A 26,690-nucleotide genomic window follows, 5' to 3' on the forward strand; every position below is an offset into this window, starting at 1 on the left:
TATCAATTAATAGGCAAGGTGTCTACTGCTTGATGTTGAATGGATCAAGCAGAAAACTGGAAAGTGGCGTTATAGGTCAGCAGAAGCACAGTACGATGCTTGAAAAGACAGTCGGGCATCTTCCCTAGAGTGGATATATTCAGCAGAAAATGCTAACATCTGCTGCTTCAAATGGTAATTTTCCAGTGAGATGGGAAGAAGTATATTCCCAAATCTTCAAGGAATTATGAAAGAAAGAAAGAAAGAAAGAAAGAAAGAAAGAAAGAAAGAAAGAAAGAAAAAGAAACAAAGAAAGAAAGAAAGAAAAAGAAAAGAAAAGATGCATGATGTTAATGTTACGTTTCAAAAACACAGTGCAGTCAGATACAAACATCTGCTGGATGGAAAGTGAAGGAACCTCAGAAAAGCAGAGAAAGAAAGATCTTTCTTGAATAAATTGTTCCCCCTCTCCAAATGTATCCCAAAGCAGAGAATCTTGGTATTCTGGAAGATCTTTTTTTGAATATATTTCACACTACTAGGGAGCCTCAGACCTCAGTGCAAATCAAATACAGCTTGCTTAAAAAGGTAGAAGTTCACTTGATTTGGATGTCTGCTTTAAGGCCAGACAGTCTGGACCAGAAATATGCCTTGGCAGTTCCGCGTGCTTTTGGCAGGATTCCGAGCTGGGAAGGAAGAAGTTCAGCCCAGGAAGAAGATCTGCCTGCTCTATAGCAGATAGCAAATAAAAGACAATGACAGGATAATGATCTCAGTGGAGATGCACGGGGACTGAATTAAAGGCAGACAGACAGTCCCTCCCTAGACTGAGTTTGCAGTTCCAATGCAGACAGAAGTTCAGCAGAATCTTAAGTGGGACTCCAGCCTAGCTTCCTCTACACATAGTTATTAGAATCAAAATCTGCACGTTCCCCCCCCCATTCTATTAATATATAATTATGAACAATCTTATCTATCTGCAGTGGTCTTAAAGAAGAAAATGTTGGCTATTTGCACACAGCAAGAAATGGAAGAACCATACTTGAGGGACCATGTCACCCCACTGGGATTGGCCCGTACCACTCCTGCTGGCAGAGGAGGCCTGCTCTGGGTTCCAGTCAGCCCAATTATTCCAGCTGGTGGGGTTCAGAAGGAGGGCCTTCTCTGTTGTGGTTCCTGCCCTCTGGAACATCTTGCCCCTCCAATGTGAGGTTGCCCCCAACTCTCCTATCCTTTCATAAGGGCCTAAAGACCTGGTTCTGCCAGTCGGCTTGGGGTTCCGATGGCAGAACAGCACAACGGAGGTGGTTGATTAAGTAATAACAGATCCCACCTCCCCCCCCACTCCATCCCTGCTCTCCCCATGTACCTTGGTTTTAGTGTCTGATTGTAACTTTTTTTGTTTTAACTGAATATGTTACCCCATGGTATAAGACAGGCAGCCGATACATTTTATAAATAAATAGATAAACCTGCTGCAAGTCTCTGTATCTTTGTGTTTCACCAGGTAGAACTCAGTTGTATCCATAAGGGACAAATGCAAAGTAAAGGCCAGGGCTGACCATGTACCACTTTGTAGTTATACAACGAAGCCCACTTGTAAACACATGTTCTCTGAACAGGATCTTATTTTTGTTCCAGAACTGGGACTCGCTCCCTTTCAACATCAAACTATCTGGCTTCCCTTTAACTATTCCTTATGAGATCAGCATAATTTAAGAGTGGAAAGAACTATGCTATTGATGCTATTTTTTGAACCACACTTTTCAAAGGCAGACGTCCTTGTTCGTCTAGAGAAAATGCACTGTTTCCTAAATAAGTCACACAGAAGCTCCTGCAGGGAACAAAATCCCAGAATGACAATTCAAGTTGAGGGTGCAGCAAATGGAGAGACATAGTGAACTCTGCAAGGACAAAAAGAGAATTCATTTTTCTGCATTTTCTGAATTCATTATGGAAAAAGGCTAAAGCTTAATATAGGAGAATAAGGTCACCATCAAGATCGGAGGTGTTAGTATGTTAACATCATTTTGAGCACAGTGCCGAAAAGCAGCTAGAACTTTGCTACCCATTGTAGAATAGTGGTGATGTATTAAGCACCAATTTCCCATTTCATGTACTGTACTGAGTGACTTTAGTCTGAAAATTAGACCGAAGACAAAAATCCCAAGAGGTTGGAGATACAAATGTCAATACTGACACATCCATTTGAGTCACACTAAAACCGGAACATTTATTTACAAATAATAAGGAATCTGATCAAAAAGTTATATGTGGTTTTTTTTTTTTTTGAAATGGCCCTTTTGATAAATGCATAAGCTGAAGAAACACATGAAAGACTAGAAATAATGAAGAGTTTCTCTGGTTGAGAAAAGGTAAACTATGATTAACCTAAGCAAAGAGTCAAGAGACTACTGAAGTGCCTTTGTTTGCATTATGCAGTGGATCACCATGCCCTAGTAATTTGGATAAATGTTCCTTGGTCAGTATTCACAGCATTTGTTTGCTGACCTCATTTCTTGATCTACAAATTGCAGCTTCCAAAGGTGAATTTTTGTCAGCGAGTGACAAGGGACACTTCTTAACAACATTACCAAACAATCTTAGGAAAGTACAATAAAAACCCTACTTTAGTGCATTTTAGTGATTCTAAGATTGTATCCTTTCCCCCCCACAAAATGGAGGGAAGGAGAAATATTAATCATACACTCAACCCTAATATTAGAATGGATCTGGAGGCATATTCTACCCATATATTTTTAGTTATCTTTCCTCCAGCGCTGGCATCCATATTGCTACCTAAGCTTCCAAAATGATGAAAGATATATGAGCACAAAGGGAAGCACGGATTACATCTGTTATTCTGAATCTCCAGGGCTAAGATGAATGGTAATATGAGTGGGCTGTAGAATAACATCTCATCTAACAGGAGGACCTATAATAAAGATTGATAACTATTGATAAAGATTTCATAGTCAATCGCAGAGAAAGCCAGCTGATGACTGTCCTCAGCTTAATACAGATATCTTCAACTTACAACGGTTTGTATAGTGACTGTTCAAAGTTACAACGGCACTGAAAAAAGTGACTTATGCTTGTTTTTCACACTGACAACTGTTCCAGCATCCCCCTTGATCATGTGATCGAAATTCAGAGACTTGATATAACTGACTTATATTTATGATGATTGCAGTACCCCTGGGTCATGTGATCACCGTTTCTGATTTTCTGACAAGCAAAGTCAATGGGGAAGCCGAGTTCACAGGTTACTAGCTGTTAACAACTGCAGTGATTCACTTAACAACTGTGGAAAGAAAGGTTGTAAAATGGAACCTACTTAACAAATGTCTTGCGTAGCGACAGAAATGGAACCTACTTAACAAATGTCTCGCGTAGCGACAGAAAGTTGGGCTCAGTTGTGGTTGTATGGTCAATGACTAAACTGTCTTTGAAGAAACATTGCATAAGACTGCAGATCATCCCAATAAACTCCCTGGGACTGATTTGTCCAAACTAGCAACCCCGATCTTCATTTGCATCAACTGAACCAAGGACTGACTTACCAGTTGCCAGTATCAAAGATAGAATCTTGTATGCCCGCCCTCCCCAAAGACTGTAGCTGTTTTGCTAACTGAAGGATGCACACAACTGTGTTGATGGGGATTACCATTGCATCGCAAGAATAACAGCATCTTAAATAATGTCTCTAAAATCCAACCCACAGTGAAGCTGCAGATGAGTTTTGGCTCACCTGCAGGGACTGCTTAGATCGGACATGAATTTCCCTTAATTACCAAGTATTGACCTGCAGACATTTTTTTTTCTCCAAAACATCAAATGATTTATCAAAAATTCTATTTTTTCCCCCACTGAGGTAGATGTCAATTTGGAGGAAAACAAAGCACAAAAGAGAAAGAGAGAGAGGGGTCGTGGTGGTGGAAATCAATGCCTTCTAATCTTTCGAACAGGTATAGGAAATAGGGCTTCTTCAAGTCAATGAGTGCCCATTGGCCTTAAAACTACTTCCTTGCTTGGAGATGCCAAGCCTAGTTTGAGTTAGGTTAGTAGTTAGACTAAGTTACAGAGGCTTCTTGGATTGCATGTCAGCCCTCCGTTCACTTCAGCACTCCTGGAGCAGACAGACCGTAGTCGCTGCTGGGGGCTGCGATGAATTGCATTTCTCAAAGGCAACAGGTTTGCCTAGGTAGTCAATGCACAAGGCACTTCGTGTCCGCACTCCTTCTCCACATGTTTGGGAACAGGGGGACCAGGGTCCCATCTGCCAGATCGGGCAAGGAAGACCACTGCACGGTTTGATGTCCACAGGCTTGAGGGCCTTGTCACAGGTGGATGAAGGCTGCCCTTCCACATCCAGACATTCTACGGTTCGTCTTTGCCAACCCGAACTGCAAGATTTGGAGCACTCCGACCAATCTCCCAGCACCCATTGTGAGGTCAGCAAGGGCTTGATCATGTTGGCCAAGCTTTTCTCCTTGATCTTCTGCTTGCTGAATTGGAGGTCCTTGGGGATAAAAAAGGTATATTTCACCTTGGGTGGGGGAAATGCCTTTGGGAGGAGCATCTCACTGGAAACAGTCAACACCTGAACCACGATGGATTCGGGGAGCTGCTGGTAACTCTGGAGGCGTTCCAGCGTGGTCAGGGAGCCACTGTACCTCAGGACAGTCCCCTTCACAAAAATGTCTTGTTCCATAGCTGAGACAGTGAAGTTTCCATTCAGTAGGTATTTGCCATCCAGGGTCCGCAGAGCTAAGTAATTTCCATCATGCCTCACTCCTCGTCGGCTGTGTTGCTTGATGTCAATGTTGGTTGCTCCTGCTGGAATAGTGACAACATCGTTGTACCCAAACCTACAGAGATGAGAGAAATGGGTGTTAACGTCAGCTAAACAGCAGTGTGAACAAAGGTTTGCTGAAGAACAACATCTATCGCTCCATATCCAGAAGCATCCAGCTCCCCTATTTTCTTTTGGAAATTGCAGAGGCTAAAACGCTTTAAATCAGAGGTCCCCAACCTTTTGGGCACCAGGGACTGGTTTCATGGAGAGAGGTTTTTCCGCAGACTGGAGGGGATGTGGTTTTGTGTGCTGTCTGCATCCTGTGGATGGGGCTTTCCTTGTTTATGCGGACAGGTTGCTGGCCCGGTACTGGTCCATAGACTGGGGGTTGGGGACCCCTGCTTTAAATTGTAACTGACCTTGGCATCTCTAAAGACTCTTATGTGCAGGAATGGTAACAAAAATGCCCTATGCCTGCACTGCACTGTTAAATACCAGGGGTTCCAAAGGGGTAAAATGAAACCATTCCTTTTCATCATATTCTGCTATGTTATTCAGGTGCTTTTTTTGCATTGAGGGTGACTCTTTGCCTTTGAAAGGGGCTACTAGTTTCAAAAATATTCAGGACATACAAATGGTGGGATGAAAACAAAATACAAAATGGATGCCAATTACATGTAAAATACAGTTAATTAAATATGAATACTCTGGGGTTTTTTCTTTTCTTCTTTTTATGACCCTGTAATCCCTTTTATTGGGGATGAGTCGGGGCAACTGAATGAAGCTGAGCATTTGCTGGCCGGATGCCCTTCCTGACCCCTATATGGAGCTCACAGCAGATATTTTGCAGCGCCCTGACAGAGAAACATCTGTCCCTGCCTAGGACTGAACTCTCAACCTCCGAGTGTGAGGCAAGCATCTGCATCTCTAGGCCACTATGGCACTCTAAATAAGGATGATTAATCCTAGTTATTTATTTTCCCACCTTTTTCATATTAGCATTGAAAGTGCAAAACAATTTGGAAAAGGACACATTCTGTTCTAGGAAGAATTTCTGGATTTTAATCTCAATGGTCACTGAAAGATTATTTTTCTGGATTTGTGTGTGTGTGTGTGTGTGTTCATCAGAACTCTATACTCAGCTCTAACTGGGCACTGTGTATTCTTCGCCAAGCTTTGCAAAACATTTGTGGGCTTCTCTTACTTGGATTTGTTGAGTGAGCCGGATATTTTCCTACAAGTTGAGCAGTCCCCACCACAAACGCCACATCTGTCTAGTTTCTTGGAAGACCCAATAATATGATCACAACCAGCCTTGATGCACTGTCCATGCACACACAGAGAGAGTGTATCAGGTGCACATGTTGTCCCGTCAATCACCTGGTAGGGAAAGAAAGGAAGAATAAAATGAAGTTGATCTACCCATTATTACTCTTTGGTGTATATCTAATGGCTGGAAACACATTTCTTTAAATACATTTTGTACAGCTTTCTCAAGGAGAATGTGCAGAGCTATTGGTTTTTTGTTGTGGTCAATTCTTGTTTTATTAATAGTATTTTTTTTATGCTTCTACTTTCCATCAATGGATGGGTATCTTGTGCTACAAAATAAACATGTGGGTTTGGGCACATGTGGATACGTTCAGATTCTTCTGTACATTTGGTAAATGTGTGCAAATGTGGCAGATATCGAACATAGAACATAGAATCGTAGCGCTGGAAGGGACCTTGGAGGTCTTCTAGTCCAATCCCCTGCTCAAGCAGGAGACCTTATACCATCCCGGTCAAATGGCTGTCCAGTCTATTTTTGAAAACCTCAAGTGATGGAGCACCCAGAACTCCAGGAGGCAAGCTATTCCATTGATTAATTGTTCTCATTATCAGAAAATTTATCCTTACTTCTAGGCTGGATCCCTCTTTAATGAGCTTCCCCCCCCCTTACTTCTTGTCCTTATAACAATTAGTAATATTAATACTGAAAACATAGTATTTGTCTCGCAAAATAGGGATTCTCCTCTCTAGATAAACTTTGTAAGTAGCTACACAAAAGGAGGCACGGATGTGTTTGGCCAACCAAGACTGATGTAATCATTCTGATGGATGGGAGTTATTCATCTATACCTCAAGGGAAACATAGATTTCCTGCCCCCCCCCAATTTTATAAGAAACACTGTTGTTCTTCCCAGCCAGGAGAACATAGTTGTATTCATGCTTACACTAGCAACAGGAAATTTGGAAAACTTTTAGTGTGTAAGAGGTTTTGAAATCTGTAAAAATGGTGGATGCATAAACAGAATTCTTACTTTGGTTTCAAAGACTTTGAATTCATTGCCTCTTTTAGCCCGGCAGATCAGCTTGCAACGATCTCTAGGAGACACTCCCGCGTACATGGGGACCCATTCTAGCAAATTTCCATTCAAATCGGTGAAATTGTATCTGTCGTATTTCTCACACTGGTGCTCTCGAAAGCTTTTGTCTACAATGGAAAGAAAAGGAATCCACATAAAGGTGGATACATGGAGAGCATGAAATCTTGTTTTCAACATTTCACTTTCAGGCCAGTGATTTGCAAAACTTTTGATCTCTCTTCTCTGACCTGAAAGTAATGCAGGGATTTGATTAATAGTCTACAACTCCTGTCTGGTCTAACCCTAACTTCATTTCCACCAAATATAATTTGCATTTACCTGAGAATACATCTGTCTGACATTTCAACTCCAAAGCAAATAATTCTACTGGGTAGATATACAGCCTGCCTTAATTCACGTCCCACATGGGCTATGCTGAGTGCAGCTATGGCATATGGCCACTAGTCCTCATGTTTTGACTGTAATGGAGCATCCCATCAGGGTCATAACTTACGACAGTCATGAAGTGGGTCAGTCCTGTGACTGAACCAATTTTACAGTGACCACTATGGTTGTTAAGCAAACATCGCAGTCATTAAGCAAATCAGTGATTTGCTATGGATGCAATTTATAGGTAGTAAATTCTTGTGTTCCACAAAACCATTGTAAAACACAGTCACATGACTGTGGGATGCTGTAAATGGCAATAAAACCTGCTGGGTTAACACAGCCTTAATGGAGGTATCCTCACCCTGGGTGCCAAACTGAGGGGGTAAAAAAAATCAGACAATTCTAGCAGATATCCAGTTCCTGGGTTATTGATTCATTTCTGAACAAGCCATTTTAGTACAAATGTCTAACACTTGCTATAAAAGAAGAAATTACCGGTTGGGGAGCATTCCTCAATGTTGCAGGACTCATATTGGACTCTTTGTCCCTCACAGTATTTGCCCCCATTTTTAGGCACTGGATTGTCGCAGTCTCTGTAAGAGAAATGCACCCCTCCACCACATGTTCTGGAACACGGCCCCCATGAGCTCCAGGGACCCCAGTTTCCATCCACAGCAAGCTGCAAGACACAAATTGTTGGATTATGGCTTATTTTCGAAGTCACCGAGAGACCAGTCTTCTCTCCCAGGTAGCTATTAAAGCACAGGGAAAAGAGCCTGATCCCATCTACCCTCTGTTGAAGGAACAGTAAAATGCTCTGCTTTGCTCCAACTAGTGTAGCAGTTGTCTTAGAAAAAGAGAGAGAAGAACACACCTCTTGGGGACAAAAGGTCCCCAAGAGATGCTATTCTCTGCTTTGGATGAAGAGCCAGTTTGACATCAGGCTAGAAACCAAAAGATGGTGAGTTCTAGTCTTGCCTTAGGCATGAAAGTTGGCTAGATGACTTTGGGCCAAGCACCAGGAGGTGGTGACTTCAGTTCTCACCAGGCGTGAAAACTGGTCAGATTATTTTGGGCCAATCACCAGGAGACTGTGAGTTCTAGTCTCACCTTAGGCATGAAAGCCAACTGGGTGACTTTGGGACAGTCCCTCTTTCTCAGCCCAACCCACCTCACATGGTTACTGTTGTGGGGAAAATAGGAGGAGGAAGACGTCTTAGGTACTCCTTGACTTATTATAAAAATAATAAAGGTTAGATATAAACAAAGGAAATAAATAAAGAAAAAAATCTTTGTAGCAACTGAAAGATGATTCTAATTCTAACCAATCAGCCAGAGAGCAATAGGTAAAGTTTGTCCTCTCCTGTTTATATTCTGCCATTTATTGCACAGAGCTTTGAAAGTTTTGAGTGTCTTCTCTTTGTTGGTTCTTCACATCTGATTTTAGTCCATTATAGATGCTTTTATTCAGTCCCAACCAAATAAACACTATCATTGTTCTTCATGTGCTATTTCTACCTTATTAGAGATAGGTGGTCTGACTGTAAGATTACCTTGGGCATCACCGTATCCTGTGCCACGCAGTGGCTATCCAAACACATTTTCCCTGGCCCACAGGGTGTCCCATCAGCCCAGGGCAAGCTGCCATTTTTGGTGTGGCAGAGTTGCTCTCCAGTTTCCAACTTGCACCAAAGCTGGGAGCAGATGACTTCCTGTGTGGCATTTGGGCAGTGTCGAAATTCTTTGCCAAATATTTGCTGACACTGCTGGTCCAAGTTATACAGTGATATTTTGCCTGGGAGATCAGTCGGGAGGGCAATAGGTTGGACTGGTTCATCAAGCAGACAGTTACCTGGGGAAAGAGAAAGAGTAGGAAGACTGTCTCAAAGAATGTATTAACCCTATAGCCAAATTTCCATGAAGACCTTAAAGAAATCCATAAAGCAGAAATTGGTCACAGCTATTGTCTTAATCCTTCTACTCTAGCCATATAAAACAGACAAACAAATAAACCAATGAATAAATCCATCCATCCTTCCATCTATCCATCCTTCCAGTGGTGGGATTCAAATATGTGAACAACCGGTTCTCTGTATGGATGCCGCTTCCGGAAGTCCATTCTGGGCCTGGGCAACAAAATATTAGCTACCAGTTCTGCCAAAGTGGTGCAAACCAGCTGAATCCCACCACTGCATCCATCCATCCATCCATCCATCCATCCATCCATCCATCCATCCACCCATCCATTTATCTCAAGGAGCCTTCAATCTGATGTAAACTATTGTAATATAGCTTCATCAAGTTAGCAGAACACACAACAAACACCCCCCACTTTAAAGAGTTTATGAATTAAGTTTGTAAAAGTTCTATACCTCGGTACCCATGTTTTGAGAAGTAAATTGTATCGAAGCTTAGACTGTTTAAAAAATAGACTTTTAGGAAACTTTGCAGCAGAGAAAATAATATAAAATTAAGAGACAGTTGGTGCTTTGAAACGTGAACCTGATCCTGTTTGCAAGGATTGAAACTGATCGCACAAACATCGACCAACAAGTCATCGCTCAGTATGATTACATGAATGAGGATATGTACCGTGTCCTCCATCCAGGAATTCTGTGATGTACATGGCACTGCAGGGGGACCAAGGCAGAGTCTTGTTCAAATGAATAAACAATGGAGCCATCATGTGATGTTTTCCTAATGTCCCAAAGAGCCTTTCACAGCTCTTGGAGTCATCATGAGGCATGCTGAGCACGTGTCCTGTAAAGAAAGAGAAATGGGTGGTTAGAGCATAGAACAATTGGGTTGGAAAGGACCTTGGATCTAGTCCAGGGGTAGGTAACCTTGGCTCTTTTATGACTCGTGGACTTCAACTCCCAGAATTCCTGAGCCAGCCATGCCTACCCCTGTTCTAGCCCAACCCCTTGCTCAAGCAGGAGATCCTATACCAGTGATGGCGAAACTTTTAGAGACCGAGTGCCCAAACCGCAATCCAAAACCCACTTATGTATCATCGGGTGCTGGGTGGGTGTGGCCCATTGGGTGGGTGTGGCTGAGGTGGTAATGGCAGACTGGGTGGGACTAAAAAGTTCAATCAATCAATTCCAACTTTGAGAGATCTTTTTTTTCCCGCAAGAAGTTGAAATTGATTGACTGAACATTTTTTTTTTTGCACATGGCGGCAGAGGCCTAAAGCGAAAAGGTTTTATAAAACCCAGCTGAAGGTCTAGGACTGGGGCGACGGCACGCATGCCCACAGAGAGGGCTCTGTGTGCCACCTGTGGCATGCGTGCCATAGGTTCTCCACCATGGCCCTATACCATTCCAGACAAATGGCTGTCCAATATCTTCTTGAAAGAGAAGGAGCACCTGGAGGCACACCATTCCACTGATTAATTTTCTCACTGTGAGGAAATTTCTCCTTAGTTCTAGGTGGGATCTCTCTTTAATGCTCTTCCATCCATTATTTCTTGTCCTGCCCACAGGCTATTTGCGAGACCGCCTACTACCTCATAGTTCCCTACGTCCGGTTAGATCCCACAGGCTGGGCCTCCTTTGGGCCCCGTCGACCAAGCAGTGTCATTTGGCGGGGCCGCGGAGGAGGGCCTTCTCTGTGATGGCGCTCACGCTTTGGAATCAGCTCCCTCCGGAGATTAGGACTGCTCCCACCCTGTTGGTCTTCTGTAAGCTACTTAAGACCTGGCTTTTCCGGCAGGCCTGGGGTTTATAAAACCTTACCCCTGGATGATTGTTTTTGTATTGTTGTTTGTTATGTTTTATGTGTTTTTTATTGTTAGCCGCCCAGAGTCCTTCGGGAGTGGGGCGGCTTATAAATTTTAAAAATAAAAAAAATAAAAAAAATAAAAGTGCTCTGGATAATAAGTTGACTCCCTCTTCTCTGTGATGGCCCTTCAAGTACTAGAAGACTGCTCTCACATCACCCTTAGCCAGTGGTGGGATTCAGCCTGTTCACACCACTTCAGCAGAACCGGTAACTAATTTTTTGTTGCCCAGGCCCAGAATGGACTTCCAGAAGTGACATCTACACAGAGAACTGGTTGTTCACATATTTGAATCCCACCACTGCCCTTAGCCCTTCTCTTCATTAGACTAGACATATACAGTTCCCCCAATTGTTCATCATACAGTTTAGCCTCCAGACCCTTATCACATTTGTTGCTCTTCTCTGCACAATTTCTAGGGTCTCAACAACTTGTTCTGATTTAGGATTGAAATATAATAATATACTTGTCAAAACTAGAACTTCCAAGCAAGAATGGACACCTGAAACATGCACTCATATCTTTCTGGTGCCAAACTGCCAGTATAATAAAAGCCATAAAGTAATATATCATCCTTCCTTTATGGGCCAAACTTGAGAATGCAACCTACAATATGTAAGGGTAGCTTTTCTACAAGGCAGATATTGATTCTGATACAATGACAGACTACCCATCAAGATAGGCATGGCAGCTACCTAGTTCATGGGCCAAGGTGTAAGCTGCTTGCAGACCCTCATCTTCTATCACAGAACAGCTTTTGTTTGGATCACACATGGTGCCAGTCTCAGCCACTCCAAGGGTTCTACAGGTTTGATGTCCACAGAAATCCTGTGATTGAGAAAGGTAAGATGGAAATTATATGAATGTTGAGTTTTAAAGGAAGGGTTCTCCATTCTTCTACCAGATCATCTTCAAGATGTCTCTCAGCCAACCTGCATCTAAATACCTGTCTTGTCAGCAGGATTGCAGTGTCATAGTGTTCTGGGTGACGGTCACTTGGAGGGTTGAAGAATTGTTGCCAATTACAGAAGTTCCTCAGCAGCAGACCACCATTGTCAGATACTTCTGGTCCATCCTTTTCATTGTCCACCACCAAGACCTTCACCACCACCAGGTTGATAGAATTCTTCAGGCTGGGGTGCTTGTAGATTTGAGCAGCCACAGACATTAAGGTGAGGACGTGATTCTGAAAAACCCATCAAAAACATGGAATAAACCAAGTGGTATTTCCAAGAAATAGAACGATGACGTTATTATTTCCTTCAAAAACGTTTACACTGGAATTTCTTTTGCACTGTATGTGACACATTGCAGTGCTTAGAGGTCATGTGACAAGCCATAGAGTAGAGCGGATTTTCTCAACCTTGGCTATTTGAAGATATGTGGACTTCAACTCCCAGAATTCCACAGCCAGCTGGGGAATTCTGGGAGTTGAAGTTGCATATCTTCAAGTGGCCAAGGTTGAGAATCACTGCAGTAGAGTCTCTGCTCCGTGGAGAACTTGATCTCATGACAAACAACTCCTAATTGTGGGGAAAGTAGGAAGCGATAAAAGCTATGCATTTTTCTTGCTAATTCTGGTGGCCTCAGTACTTGTTTTCAGTATAATTTGCTGCCAACACAAAAAGGTTTAAGTGGTTCTTTGGATTGAGAACCAATCTATCCTTTCATAACCACCAAGACTGCAAAACAAAACAGAGGAGAAATGTATCTCTGGTTAATGTCTTGGCCATTTGCCTGTTCTCTAATTAATTTCATAAGGCAATCATGATGAAATCTCATTTAATTAATGCTATAATCCCTAAATCACTACACTGAGAAAAAACTCCCAAGCTTCATTTCCCAGGCTATGTCAGGGGCTATATCCCTGCCATGCCCCCAACATCCCACAAACAAAGCTGTTTGTATTGCAGCTTGGAAACCTATTACACAGCACCAAGCCCAAGCAGAAGTGATCAAGAGAACAATCATTAACAACAATCCAAATAAATAATGTTAGGAAATTGGATTCAAGTGTGCTGTGAGTGAAGCAAATGTCACACAACACAATACCTGTGTTGGTCTGTTCATATTTTGTTTTGTTTTAACAACGCTTTTGCTGTCAAGAGTATAATTAGGAAATATAATCTTGTTTCCAGAGAGTTTGAGTTCAGTTTCGCATCCATTCTTGCTGATAGCTGAGCAATTTAACCATCTTAATCATGCACACACATGCCGTTACAGAAAGTGGTCCTTCTTATCAGTAAACTGGATTAACTCATGCTAATTCCAGCCACTATAGATTTTACAGATTAGGTGCAAGTGCTGCACTTAATAATCTTTGGTTAGAATGTGCAAATCCTGGATATTCTAGGCCTGCAGAGAACTGATCTACCAAATCAAATCAGCAATGGACTTCGGACGACTTATTTGTGAGAATCACAGCAAAGCTTCTCACAGAGAGCTCTATAAAAAGCACTGAATCGGGCACAGTGTGTGGGAGTCACATGACACGATGTACTTGTGAATGGAACACATTTTTGTCCAGGATATTTGCGTGAGCTCTCAAGGGTTTACATCACTGAACCTTTTGTTTGGGTGAAGAGGGTGGAAGGGAGATGACTTCATAGGTCAGACACTTCAGCTATGTATAAGGCTGATGTTAACATCTTATCAGTGAGTCAGAATTCCAGCTTGGTTTGGCACTAAGTCATGAGACAAAAATGCAATGGGTTACACAACAGATAAAAATATTGAGAAAGAGCAAGCAGCCACTTTATCCTCTGCACCGTTTGCTTTGCGATTCTTTAGTGCCTCCGATACATCGTCGTTTTTTTTTAAAATTAAGCTGCACAAGTGAGATTTAAGGGCAATTAGAAAAAAATATTTCCTCTGCTAATGGTTCAACCTTTACCCTGTCCAAGCCAAATAGCCCATCTGGTAGATGAACTAAGCAATTTAATTGCTTTTCTTCTTTTAGATGAACTAGTATTCCTTTATTTGCTGAAAATGGGTTGTGATTATATATGTATAAAATCAATGCATTGCTGGGCTGAATCCCCATAAAAGATGGAAATATTCTGTCAGATGGTAAGCAGGCAGTCTTGTAGTCTGAACACTGAAAAGGACAATGCACTTCCCTGATTGACAATACCCAAACTGAAGAAAAGCAGCAAAAGTAGGAACTTTATACTAGTTAGTAGCAGCTGATTGGTTCTTGGATAATTATAGCTATAGCACTTAGACTTATATACTGCTTCACAGTGCCTTACAGCCCTCTCTAAGCGGTTTATATAGTCAGCATATTTGCCCCCAACAATCTGAGTCCTCATTTTACCGACCTTGGAAGGATGGAAGGCTGAGTCAACCTTGAGCCAATGAGAATCGAACTCCTGGCAATGAGAAGTGAGTCAGCCTGCAATACTGCTTTCTAACCACTGTGCACCATGGATGGATGGATGAATGGATGGAAAGAAGGAAGGAAGGAAGGAAGGAAGGAAGGAAGGAAGGAAGGAAGGAAGGAAGGAAGGAAGGAGAAATAGCACTTAGACTTACTACACAGTGCCTTACAGCCCTAGCTAAGCGGATTACAGAATTAGCCTATTTCCCCTCTCCCCCAATCTGAGTCCTCATTTTATCGACCTCGGAAGGATGGAAGGCTGACCTTGAGCTGGTCAGAATCGAACTCCTGCAGTGAGCTGTGAGTTAGCCTGCAATTCTGCCTTCTAACCACTGCGCCATGACTGCACTCTGATGGTGCCACCAGACTGGTGCCATCATGTATGCCCCCTGACAAGACCCCTGTGAATACAGCTCGTCCTTGCCTTGCAGCCATTCATTAAATGACCATTTGAAGTTACAACGGCCTTGAAAAAGTGACTTAGGACCGCTTTTCACACTTACGACCGTTGCAGCATCCCCGGGGTCACGTGATCAAAGTTCAGGCACTTGGCAACTAGCATGCATTTATGACCGGGGTCATGTGATCGTTATTTGTGATCTTCCCAGCTGGCTTCCAGCAAACAAGGATGATGTGGGGAAGGCAGATTTGCTTAACGATCCCATGACTTATTTGACAACTGCCATGATTCGCTTAACAGCTGGGGCAAAAAAAAGTCCTAAAATGGGGGGAAAACACTTCCTTAATAGATGCCTTGTTTAGCAGCAGAAATTTTGGGGCTCTCTTGTAGTCATCAATTGAGGATTACCCCTAAGTTGTTGTCTTTTTCTGTATTCAGCAGCCATGGACATGCACAATGGATTTGGAGATTGAGCCATAGGCTTCTAGAGAATTCAAAGATGTCCTCACTAAGTAAGGCTTTGAATCAAGTCTAGGTTTGTACAAGGCCTGCTTGCAATGTTATTAGAATGTAACATTGCATTCTAATAATCCTTGGTTGATGGCAGCAAGTTCCCAAACCACATGAATTGTTTGAGAGAGGGAGAGGGAGAGGGGGAGAGCGAGCGAGCGAGCGAGCGAGAGAGAGAACATGAATCCTTGGTGTATTTGGGGAAAGAAAAATATAGATCCAAACCAGATGGTGATTCGCACAAACAGCTAAATTTAGCATCTGTACCCAAATAAAGTCTCTTTGGGGACCAATTTTGAGAACAATTGTGGTTCTCATTGAAACGATGAGCATGATCAGTCATGAAAGAAAAAAAAAGCCCAATTATTAAAGGACAAACTCATAAAGCTACCTCTCAAGTCATGCTTTTGCTTACCCAGAATGCTTTTTCCATTACCGAGTTGAGTTGCCTTCAAAACAAAACGAAAAAAGGCAGGTGGATTATTACCTCCCCATCATTTTCTGTGACTGCCTGTGAAATCACATGGAAGCTTTCTGGAAAACAAAGCTGATTCTAGAGGTCGACACTTTCCGTCACATTAGATTTCTGTTAATTTTATTATGAATGAAAAGAACTTCAGGGGAAAAAAATTAAGCAAGGTGAGGCAGAGAGTCTGCTGGTACCAAGGGAAACATGTACAGCCTGTGCAGTCACAACCCAATATACATTTAATTTGCATAGTTTGATTGCCCAAAACAGCAAAGTAGCTTCCCAAATGTCTAGTCTAATTAAAAGAAGGATTAGGGGAGACATGATAGCCATGTTCCAATATTTGAGGAGCTCCTACAAAGCCGAGGGGGTCAAACTATTTTCCAAAGCACCAGAAGGCAAAGATAAGAAACAATGGATGGGAACTAACCAAGGAGAGAAGCAACCTAGAACTAAGGAGAAATTTTCTAACAGTGAGAACAATAAACCAATGGAACAACTTTCCTTCAGACGCTGTGGGTGCTCCATCACTGGAGGCTTTCAAAAAGAGACTGGTCAACCATTTATCTGGTCTCCTGCCTGATCAGGGGGTTGGACTAAAAGATCTCCAACTCTATTATTTTGTTATTCTATTATTCTATTAAATGCTGTATTTCCATGACTTATCCATATTAAAACCGTTTTCTAGGTTTGCCCAATACACTGAGCTATAAACTAACCATGGCTTCATGCAACATATTTTGCAAAAATGTGGCTGGCCAGATTGTGGTTTAGCTACTATATGAAGAAATCCTGAGATAAAGAACCGAAACACTTCTTCAGAGAAAGGGCAAGTGCAGGGGTAGTCAACCTTGGCTCTTTTATGACTTGTGGACTTCAACTCCCAGAATTCCTGAGCCAGCATGGCTCAGCTTGGAAACCTCTCCCTTTCCCCTCAGCATGGCTGGCTCAGGAATTCTGGGAGTTGAAGTCCACGAGTCATAAAAGAGCCAAGGTTGACTACCCTTGGGCAAGTGTCTCCACAGTCAACAAAGTGGCTATTTTATCTCCTTGGACCATCCTTCTATCCAGTCTAGCAGACGGGAGCCAAGTCACAAAGCTATTTTTTTTCCACTTAAAAGGAAGTTAATCTTTTTTCTCCCCACCTCCTGATCTCCTTCTCTGACTGAAAATGCCCTAACTTCTCACCTCTTCCTTATGCTACAAATAAAATGGAGGAAGATGGAAAGGGGGAGCTAGAAAGAAAGAAGCTTCTACTTGAAGATAGTTGAGCATCCACCTTTGTTTGGTGTCCCATCTGACATTGTCTTATATTCCTTTTTACTGCTCTTTTGCCAGCAAAAAAACAAAACAAAACAAAACAAAACACCAAGCTCACATTGAAAAAGCCTGGTTTGCTCTGGAGTAAACTATGATGCTTGATAAAGAACCCCATTTGACCAGCAATAGCATGAAAATCCTCAGTGGAAGTCTTTGCAGTCACTGCTGGTTTTAATTAGAGACCCGGGTTTAAAATCCGTGACCTTTTGTTCAAAGAATTTGATTCAGCGCTGAGCTGAGATATCTTTCCAACTTTCTTCAATTACCCTTATACTCATTTAGATCACAGCCCATCACTGACAGCTCTTTTAAAAAAGGCAACAATGAAAAGCCATATCAGCTTTCTCAGAACGTGCCCTCCTCTTCCCCCACTGCGTGCATTATCTTCTTTGACCCAGACTTGTAATCAAATTAAAAATAGCGTCCTTGTTAGATGTCAGCGGCAATAACAGCAATGAAAAATTCTACTGACTCAGTTCCACCTAAATGTTGAGATTCTGCACAATTTATAATTTCCTGACTACACTCATATCCTTGGCATGTGCTTGGACCACACGATAAACAGAGTGGGAATAATTCACTTGGCACTTGTGCACGGCAAACGTAGTGCTTGCTTGATGACAAATCCCTGAAATATTCTGTATAAGTACACATGTGGTTTTTGCATAGTGATATGGCGCGTATTTTGCATGCACAAAGCGAGAGAGGCAATTGGTAGTATCTCCAGTGAATAGACAATTAATAGAGCTGGAAAAGCCTTCTCTCGAGTTATATATGTAATTAGAGCTACTCCGTCACATTGGTTACAGAGATGTACAACTTTGCATCTTCAACATCCACATAGTGGCTGGTTGTTGTTTTTTTAAGCATTGAAGAAGCAAGTCAACTGTTCTTCATGTTCTTCATATAAATTAGATAGATAATAGATGATGGATTGGTAGATGATTGATAGATGATAGATAATAGTTGATAAATGATAGTTCATAAATGAAAGATGGTAGGTGCTTGATAGCTATCTAGCTAATTAGATAATAGATGATAGATGATTGATAGATAATAAATGATAGCTAGATAATGGATAAATAACAAATGATAGATAATAGATAAGTGATAAATGATAAATGATAGATGATTGATAGCTAATTAGGTAGCTAGATAATAAATGACTGATAGATGATAAATAATAGATAAATGATAAATGATGATAGATAGATAGATAGATGAAAGAAAGAAAGAAAGAAAGAAAGAAAGAAAGAAAGAAAGAAAGAAAGAAAGAAAGTTGGGAAGGGAAGGGAAGGAAAGGAAAGGAAAGAAAAGGAAAATTGTTTTGTCTTTGAGTTAGAATAATTCCCATAAACTATACCATTTGGTTTTCTAGGCAGCATTTTTGGAACGAGTTTGCATTGCTTTCTCCCTAGGGCTGAAAGGGAGTGACTGGCTCAAAGTCACCCCTGACTTTTGTGCCTGAGGCAGATTTCAAGTGCCCTGTACCTAGTCCAGCACCTTGATCACAAGACCAAACTGGTTCTCAAAAGTGGTTATCCTGTCTTATAAATACAATCAAGCTTGGTAGAATATCTGAAATTTTCCCTGTTGAAGACAAGTGTTAGGGCAAACCCATTAAGGTTACACTGGCCTGTCTCTCTTTGGGCCTGGAAATTTCTCCTTTCTTTCAACGGTTTGCCTTCAGAATGACAACACTCATTTTTGAAGCATGTTTTCCATACCAGAATGCTTCATAATTGATAGTTGCTCTGCCAGGAGGCACTACAAAGCCACATGAAAGCAGCTGTTTAACATTAGACAGACCATAGAAGAAGAGGCTAAGATGAATCTTGCTCTGGGTGGCCATATGTCCTATTTTCCAGAGGAAGGTCTTCTGCTTTGAAGGATTGCCCAATCTCAGGCAGCTCACAGATCAAAGAGAATCCTCGGCACCAAGAATATCAAAATTCTGAATTTTCCTGTTGGATTGTAGCACCTGGACAGCAATGTTAAGAGAATGAGCACAGCTCAGGGGGTAATCTTTTCCACCCTAGGGGATGCAACTGACCGACATAGTAATTCCCTACAAACTATGTTGATTATTGTAATTCTTTATGTGTTGCCAGTTCCATACCTCAATTAGCATATCCAGATTTGAATATCCTCCTCTGACTCTTTATGGGGATGTATTTTCTCCCCAGGGAAGCAGTTTTTGCTTTTAGACTGACAGAAGAGGGAAATAAGAAATGGAAGAAGTCAGTCTGTTAAAAAAATAAGTTGGTTAATGTATGAATTAATTCTGAGCATCTCCCAAAAAGGCAAAATACTTCGGAATGAATCTATATCGGAAGTCTCCAACCTTGCCCTTTAATGACTTGTGGACTTCAATTCCCAGAATTCCTCAGCCAGCCATGCTGGCTGAGGAATTCTAAGAGTTGAAGTCCACAAATACTAAAGTGGGCAAGGTTGAAGACCCCTGATCTCTATTTTTCAGCAGGAGAAAAAAAAAAACATTGACCAGGGCACGCATAGGATATTTATCTGCCTGTGATGAGGGATGAGGTGGTAGCCTGTCTATACTGCAGAAAAGTGAACTATTTTTCTCGTTCCTGAATCAGTATCATAGGCTATCTTATGGGGGGAGGGCGGGGAACTAGGATGTATGGCCCATGACATTTTCTTCCAACACTGTTTAGTGCAATGGTTAAGGCAACAGACTAGAAACTGGGGGTCTGTGAGTTCTAGTTCCTCCTTAAGCACAAAAGCAGCGGGATGACTTTGGGCCATTCACCAGGAGACTGTGAGTTCTAGTCCCACCTCAGGCACAAAAGCAGCTGGGTGACTTTGGGCCATTCACCAGGAGACTGTGAGTTCTAGTCCCACCTCAGGCACAAAAGCAGCTGGATGACTTTGGGCCATTCACCAGGAGACTGTGAGTTCTAGTCCCACCTCAGGCACAAAAGCAGCTGGGTGACTTTGGGCCATTCACCAGGAGACTGTGAGTTCTAGTCCCACCTCAGGCACAAAAGCAGCTGGGTGACTTTGGGCCATTCACCAGGAGACTGTGAGTTCTAGTCCCACCTCAGGCACAAAAGCAGCTGGATGACTTTGGGCCATTCACCAGGAGACTGTGAGTTCTAGTCCCACCTCAGGCACAAAAGCAGCGGGATGACTTTGGGCCATTCACCAGGAGACTGTGAGTTCTAGTCCCACCTCAGGCACAAAAGCAGCTGGGTGACTTTGGGCCATTCACCAGGAGACTGTGAGTTCTAGTCCCACCTCAGGCACAAAAGCAGCTGGGTGACTTTGGGCCATTCACCAGGAGACTGTGAGTTCTAGTCCCACCTCAGGCACAAAAGCAGCTGGGTGACTTTGGGCCATTCACCAGGAGACTGTGAGTTCTAGTTCCTCCTTAAGCACAAAAGCAATGGGATGACTTTGGGCCATTCACCAGGAGACTGTGAGTTCTAGTCCCACCTCAGGCACAAAAGCAGCTGGATGACTTTGGGCCATTCACCAGGAGACTGTGAGTTCTAGTCCTGCCTTGGCACAAAGGAAGCTGGGTGCCCTGATGGCATTACCTAGTTGGGTAATGAAATGTCTGTAAGAAAACAGCAACACTCAGACAGCTCCGAGGTTCCCTCTTTCTGCCTCATTTGCACGTTTGTGGCTGGGGAAGCTTTCCCTGCTGAATTGCTGGCAGTGGCTGAGACACCTGTTAAAGTCTAATGGCGGTCAGAGAAAAGATGTGGCAGTCCACCAAGAGTTTACAACCAAGCCTTAGTGATGATCATGTACTCTGCAAATTGTTTCTAAAAAAAGAAAAAAAAAAAACAATTAAGGAAGCAATGAGTGTTGGCTGTGGAGGCTCATTTTACCCTAGGGTTAGTTTAAGATGCTGGGAATAAAGAAAGGAGAGCTCTTTTGGCAGAACAGCGTAGCTCTAACACTATGTCTCCGTCTAGAAGACAGAGCTTTCACAGACCCTGGAAGAACATTTTTTGAAAAAAGATTGGCTATATTTTTCCGAGTAGCTTGATACTATGGCTGGCTGGAGTCAGGGACCGTGCTCTTTAAATTTAAGGGCTGCAGGAGCATGAGGTGTTCTGCTCATACCTCAGTGTGCCAGATCAAGTGCAGATCCTGTTTCTTGGGGGGGGGGGGAAAAAAACCCCAAATCGAAACGGCACGTTCTTGATGGCATTCAACAGGTGGGAGGGCTAAGAAGCCACCATCTGCAGACATAAGACACACTTACATCCATCACAAAACTTAAAGTCATTGTGCAAATTAAGGATGGAAAACCTTAGCAGTCCTGGAGTCAACAGCTCTTTGGCAGACAAGTGGGGAGGAGGCATCTGTGGCTGCTGTCTGTGGCAACCACCTTTCCAGCAGAGCTTGAGAAAAAATGTCCTCTCCTAAATGACTGTGAATTTCTTAGCAAGGGTGCATTGGATGCTGATATTCCAGCTGCAGATACCTAGAGGAGCATCGTCCAAAGAAAAACAAAGTCCAGTTGCCTTTTGAAAAAGCACCTTTAGGACACCGTGACCTGGATGACTGAGGATCTCCATAGATATCTAGAAGAGCATCCTTAGTTTTCAGAATCAGGGGAACAGGAGAAAAACAAAACAAAACCACAACTGCAAAAAAAAAAAAAAAAGCCACAGACAGCAACCACAGAGCCCCCACCCATCTTATAATTTGGACTGAAAGTTGAGTCATGGGAACTGAACTTATTTCTTGATGGTTGGAGACTTTTGCTGCTCATCCAAGGAACTCAACTTTCAGACAACTTTACCTGGATGACTGTGAATCTTTATTGACATACAACTATTTTGAGTTTCAAATATGCATTGTCAAGAACACAGAATGCGCCAATTTGTAGAGGGTCTCTCACACACAGGAGTGCCTCCAGATACCAAGATGATTGTCCCTCTCTGGAACTCTCTTTAGACTGTGTGTCATTTGAAACTTGAAAACGTGTGGCAGGAATTGTCCCTTGTGTAAGCTTACTTCTGCCAAATGGCAGCTGCGAGAGTTCTAAATGTATGCATTTATGTATCATAATCTACCGGAATGTTTCCATCTATTGTTTTTAATTGTAATTTTTAAAAATTAAATATGCATCTGTGTGTATAACCAGTGAACCACAGAGGAATGAATTAAATAGCCTTGATAGGCAGTTTGAATGGATTGAAGGAACATGATATCAGCTAAGAGGAAGCTAAGCAAATATGGGTTTAATCAGCAATGGGCTTCAGGTATTTAGCCAAATAATGGGGGTTTTTTGGTCATGGGTTGTTGAACAAGTCAACATTTGGGGGTGACTTAAAACAAACATAATAAAAGCAGTGGGGACAGCTACTTGGTTTTGTGCTAATTCAAGGTCGGATGTAGGAGGGAACTCAGTAATGGGTTGAAGTTAATACAGCAATTCTTATGTGAATGCTACATAAAAGGCCACATTTCCCAAGTTTCATTGCTTTCATGTAACAAATGCTGATACTTAAAATGCTCTTTCATCCATTATATGATTTATGCACGGGTTCCGTACACGCTTAGTTTGGGGATCATATATTGATCACCCCAAGTCACGTACTAAAGAAGGTGTATCCTAAGATGATAGTCAAGCGGAAGGGCAGAGTTACAACAAAACCCCTGAACACACCAAACACTGTTTCCATTGCTAAACTGAACGACAATGCATACTTCAGCTTCTCTTTTTATTTATTTTTCGCTAGTAGACCATGTCTACCACCCCCGATTATTTTCATCCTAAAATCTTTTAACGGACATTAAGCAAAGCCAATAAATTTTACAAATGGACTTAGAAGACTTTGCACGAAACAGTTTCTCTCTTTCTTCTCTATTAATCCTTAACAGATTAATTTATTCTCTGAAACATAGCAGTCAGAGCATTTTTGGACATACATTCAAGGCAGAACACTTTCCCAATTAGAACTAGTAGATTCGAATTCAAGTTTTCATGGAAACTGGCATGGAGTTACTCAGGTTTAATATTTTCTTCAGGGATCTGAAAAAATAAGCAGAATTTCTTCTCTCTCTCCCCCATCTCTCTCTCTCTCCCTCTCTCTCCTCTCTCCCCCCCCCCTTCTCTCAGAGGCAGACAGACAGACACAAACAAACCATACTCTCCAGGATCTGAAAGTTAACATATGGTTGGGTGTCTAGACTTGTCTTCTTCCCAAACAAGCTAAGCAATGTTTCTAATCTGCCAAGGATTAAGCAAGAAGACCCTGAACTGTCCAACATGGAAGATCTTGCATTCATTCAGAAGACACCAAAATATGACACGTACATGCATATCATGTTAAATTGTTTCATAGTTCTCTTGCCAGCCGTTTAGTACAGAGCACAGATCCTTAAGTGTAGGAAAATCAAAGTATTCCATCTTACATTTTACTGAACGGTATTATATTAATGTGCAATCATACAGACTCCCAAAACTCTAAAAAGTCTTTTGCTAGGAAAGGGAAGGGAAGGGAAGGGAAGAAATTTAAAGGTAGACTTTCTTTTTTGTAAAAGTAAAAATTTAGAGGACATACAGAAAAGAGAGTCTTAACTTTCTGCTAAAGAACACAGCAGGCTTTCAGCTTCTACTAGATGCTTTCCCCCAGAGAGAAGGAGCAGGAGGCCAAATCAGAATATCTATAGAAATTGGCTAAAAAATGCAGATCTCTTTCTCCTGCCAACCTGCCGAGGCAGTAGCCAATTTCCATAGTCACGCTGGAACTCCGCGTTACTGGAGCCCCGGGACTGCGGCCAAAAAAATATCATCTAGGTGTTAAGCTTTCTCTTGTAACTTGTATCAGCATACGTGTGACTTTATCCGAAATGTCGCTTGGCCTCATCCAGGGATGCCAGTCAGGAGAAGGAGAATGCAGGATGCAATGACATCATGCTGTGAAAAAAATACAGCACATGGGAGGCATCCTTGTTCCCTAGCTACTCCGAGCCTCCTGTTAATAGAGAATTCTGCTCTTCTATAAAAGGCAAGCTTAAAGACACCATATTTGTCCTGCAGTGACCCTGTCCATACCTTCACTTTGGCCCTCTTTGTGTCTTTTCCCTTTTGTACTACCGGTAGTACCTAGTCCTTTGCTCTCTTGTGACTTGCAAAAACTGCTCTGTAAAGTTACCCTCGTAGTATAGAGGGGAAGACTGCCTTATGAATTCAAGATCGATGATCTGGAGGGCTTACCATGATTATAACACGCGGCTGCATTTCATCAAGGTGGCCCTACTACATCATGCAACAAGAATGCCCCGTTTCTTGCTCTAAACACTTGGCATGCACTGTCTGAGTTCTGAGCCTGGGAAGATAAGGAGGAGGAGTAGAAAAGCATCTCTCTTACCATCAGATCGTGCCCGTAGAACTGGACCATGGAGGTATCCGCCACTAGCAGGGTCTCCACATAGCGAGCCTGGGAGGTGAACCGCTTCGCTCGGTGCAGGGTGGTGCTGTTGGGTTCCAGCTGGGCTTCCCCTCCTCGCATGTCCTTGGCAGCTTCTTTTGACCAGCTTCTCTTCTGGATCTGATGAACCTGCATCAGGGGATCCTTGCTTCCACGATTTTGGGGCTGGATGACGTACTTGTCTCCATCCACAAAGAAGGAGCCATGGATGCCCTGACATAAGCTGACAGCCACTAGGGAGTCTGGTTGTGCATTGACAGTCCCTGAGTAGAAGCATCTTCTGAGCTTCACATCCTCCTCCTCCTCCTCCTCCTCCTCCTCCTTCTCAGTCAAGAACCCAATAGATTCCCTTCTACCAACATGTTGAATCTTCAGCCCAGGAGCCAAGAAGCTGGCATCGGGTTCCAGCTGCAGCAGGAGCACTTTCCCAAAGGCCGTGATGGAGAAGGAGACCTGCCTGCCCCTGCCCAGAGGCATATTTTCCCAGACGGGCACCCCCTCCTGAACATCGCTATTCTGGAGAGATAATGCCCAGGCATTTTGAAGCAGCAACAAGGGGAAGAATGTAAAGAGAGCTGCCCTCCAGCTAGCGAAGGATTGCTGCTGAAAAGGAAGTGGCATAGATGCTAGAAGTTGGAGAAGGAGCAGAAAACAAGTTGAGAGAGAGAGAGAGAGAGAGAGAGAGAGAGGGGTGGAGATTCACCAGAGAAGCAAGTGCCCAACTGGCTTGAGATAAAGGTGCAATCCTGCAAAACGGAGGACTAGGAATCAAGCAGAGAAACAGAATGAGGCAAAGGTTGAAGAGAGCGAGGGGAGGGGAGGGGAGAAATAAGGGATCAGCTGAGTTAGCAGCAAAGTTGCCCAGGGTGCAAAGGGTGAAAAATCCTTTTCTGCCCCAACCGTGATTTCTTCACCTACTCAGCTTCCTCAGGACCTCCTAGACTTTTGCAAAAGCAACTGTCACAAAACCAGACAAGAAACAGCAGCACCAGCAAGACAACTTGTCCAGTTGGGAAAAGCGCACAGAGACGAAAGGATTCTTGGAGGATTCTAATTTCTCTCTCTCTCTCTCTCTCTCTCTCTCTCTCTCTCTCTCTCTCTCTCTCTCTCTCTCTCTCTCTCTCTCTCTCTCTCTCTCTCTCTCCCTCTCTCTTTCTTTCTTTCTTTTCTCTTTCTCCCTTTGAGTTTACCTCCCCTCCCGCTTTTCCTTCCTTGGACGAGCGCTTGCTCTCCCTGAGTAGCTCCTTGCAAAGAAAGCTGCAAAGAGCTCCGGTATTTATACTTTCTTTCCTCTGCTTTGACATAAGAGGTTTATTTTTGATCTCGCTCACTATTCTGCATTCTCCTCCCCAGGGAGCAGAGAGCTGGAGGAGGAGGAGGAGAATTGGGGAGGGGGGGAGAGAGGAAAAAAAAGGGGGGGGGAAAGAGGGGGTGGTGAAGTTTTGGGATGGAACTTGAGGCCAATCAGGCATCAGGAGGATCCGCCTCCCCAGATGAAGTGTCAGCTCAAACGTTTTCTCTCCCTCCCTCCCTCTCCCCCCCAAAAAAACCCTTTTATTCTCTCTTGGTTAACTCTTTCCCAGCTCCAGATCGATCCCGCAGCCAGCAAAACTGCACTCCTTGATTTATCGTGAATTTCCACATGGGAAAAAACGGTCCTCCCAATTTTCCTCTCTCTTTTTTTGCACGGATTCTATTCTGCCTTAAAATCACTCGTGGTGGGAGGTGGGGCCGTGGTTCCCCCCCAGCTCCAGGTGGAAAACGATCTGCCCAAGAGAAATTTCCAAATCAGGGGAGAATGGAAGCATCCTTTCCCCTCTCCCGCGTACATTGCTGGCATCAATCCCCAAAGTTGCTTTCAAGGAGGAAGGAAGCCAAGATTTTCATCTTG

At 42.9% G+C, this 26,690-nt stretch overlaps 1 protein-coding gene across 1 annotated transcript; it reads right to left on the reverse strand.

Annotated features, from left to right (window-relative positions):
- On the reverse strand, positions 1-26,038 carry ADAMTS8 (ADAM metallopeptidase with thrombospondin type 1 motif 8). Its single transcript, XM_039334534.1, has 9 exons — positions 24,740-26,038; positions 12,244-12,483; positions 11,993-12,125; positions 10,108-10,275; positions 9,069-9,367; positions 8,011-8,194; positions 7,081-7,253; positions 5,982-6,157; positions 1-4,850 (listed from the first exon to the last, which is right to left on the reverse strand). Exons 1-9 carry the CDS (start codon positions 25,418-25,420, stop codon positions 4,100-4,102), a joined length of 2,805 nt encoding a protein of 934 aa, XP_039190468.1. The 5' UTR covers positions 25,421-26,038; the 3' UTR covers positions 1-4,099.
- Positions 26,039-26,690: the final 652 nt, after the last annotated feature.

This window comes from Crotalus tigris, unplaced genomic scaffold, assembly GCF_016545835.1.
Source record: "Crotalus tigris isolate CLP2741 ecotype Arizona unplaced genomic scaffold, ASM1654583v1 scf7180000017631.5181431, whole genome shotgun sequence".
Taxonomy (NCBI): Eukaryota; Metazoa; Chordata; class Lepidosauria; order Squamata; family Viperidae; genus Crotalus; species Crotalus tigris.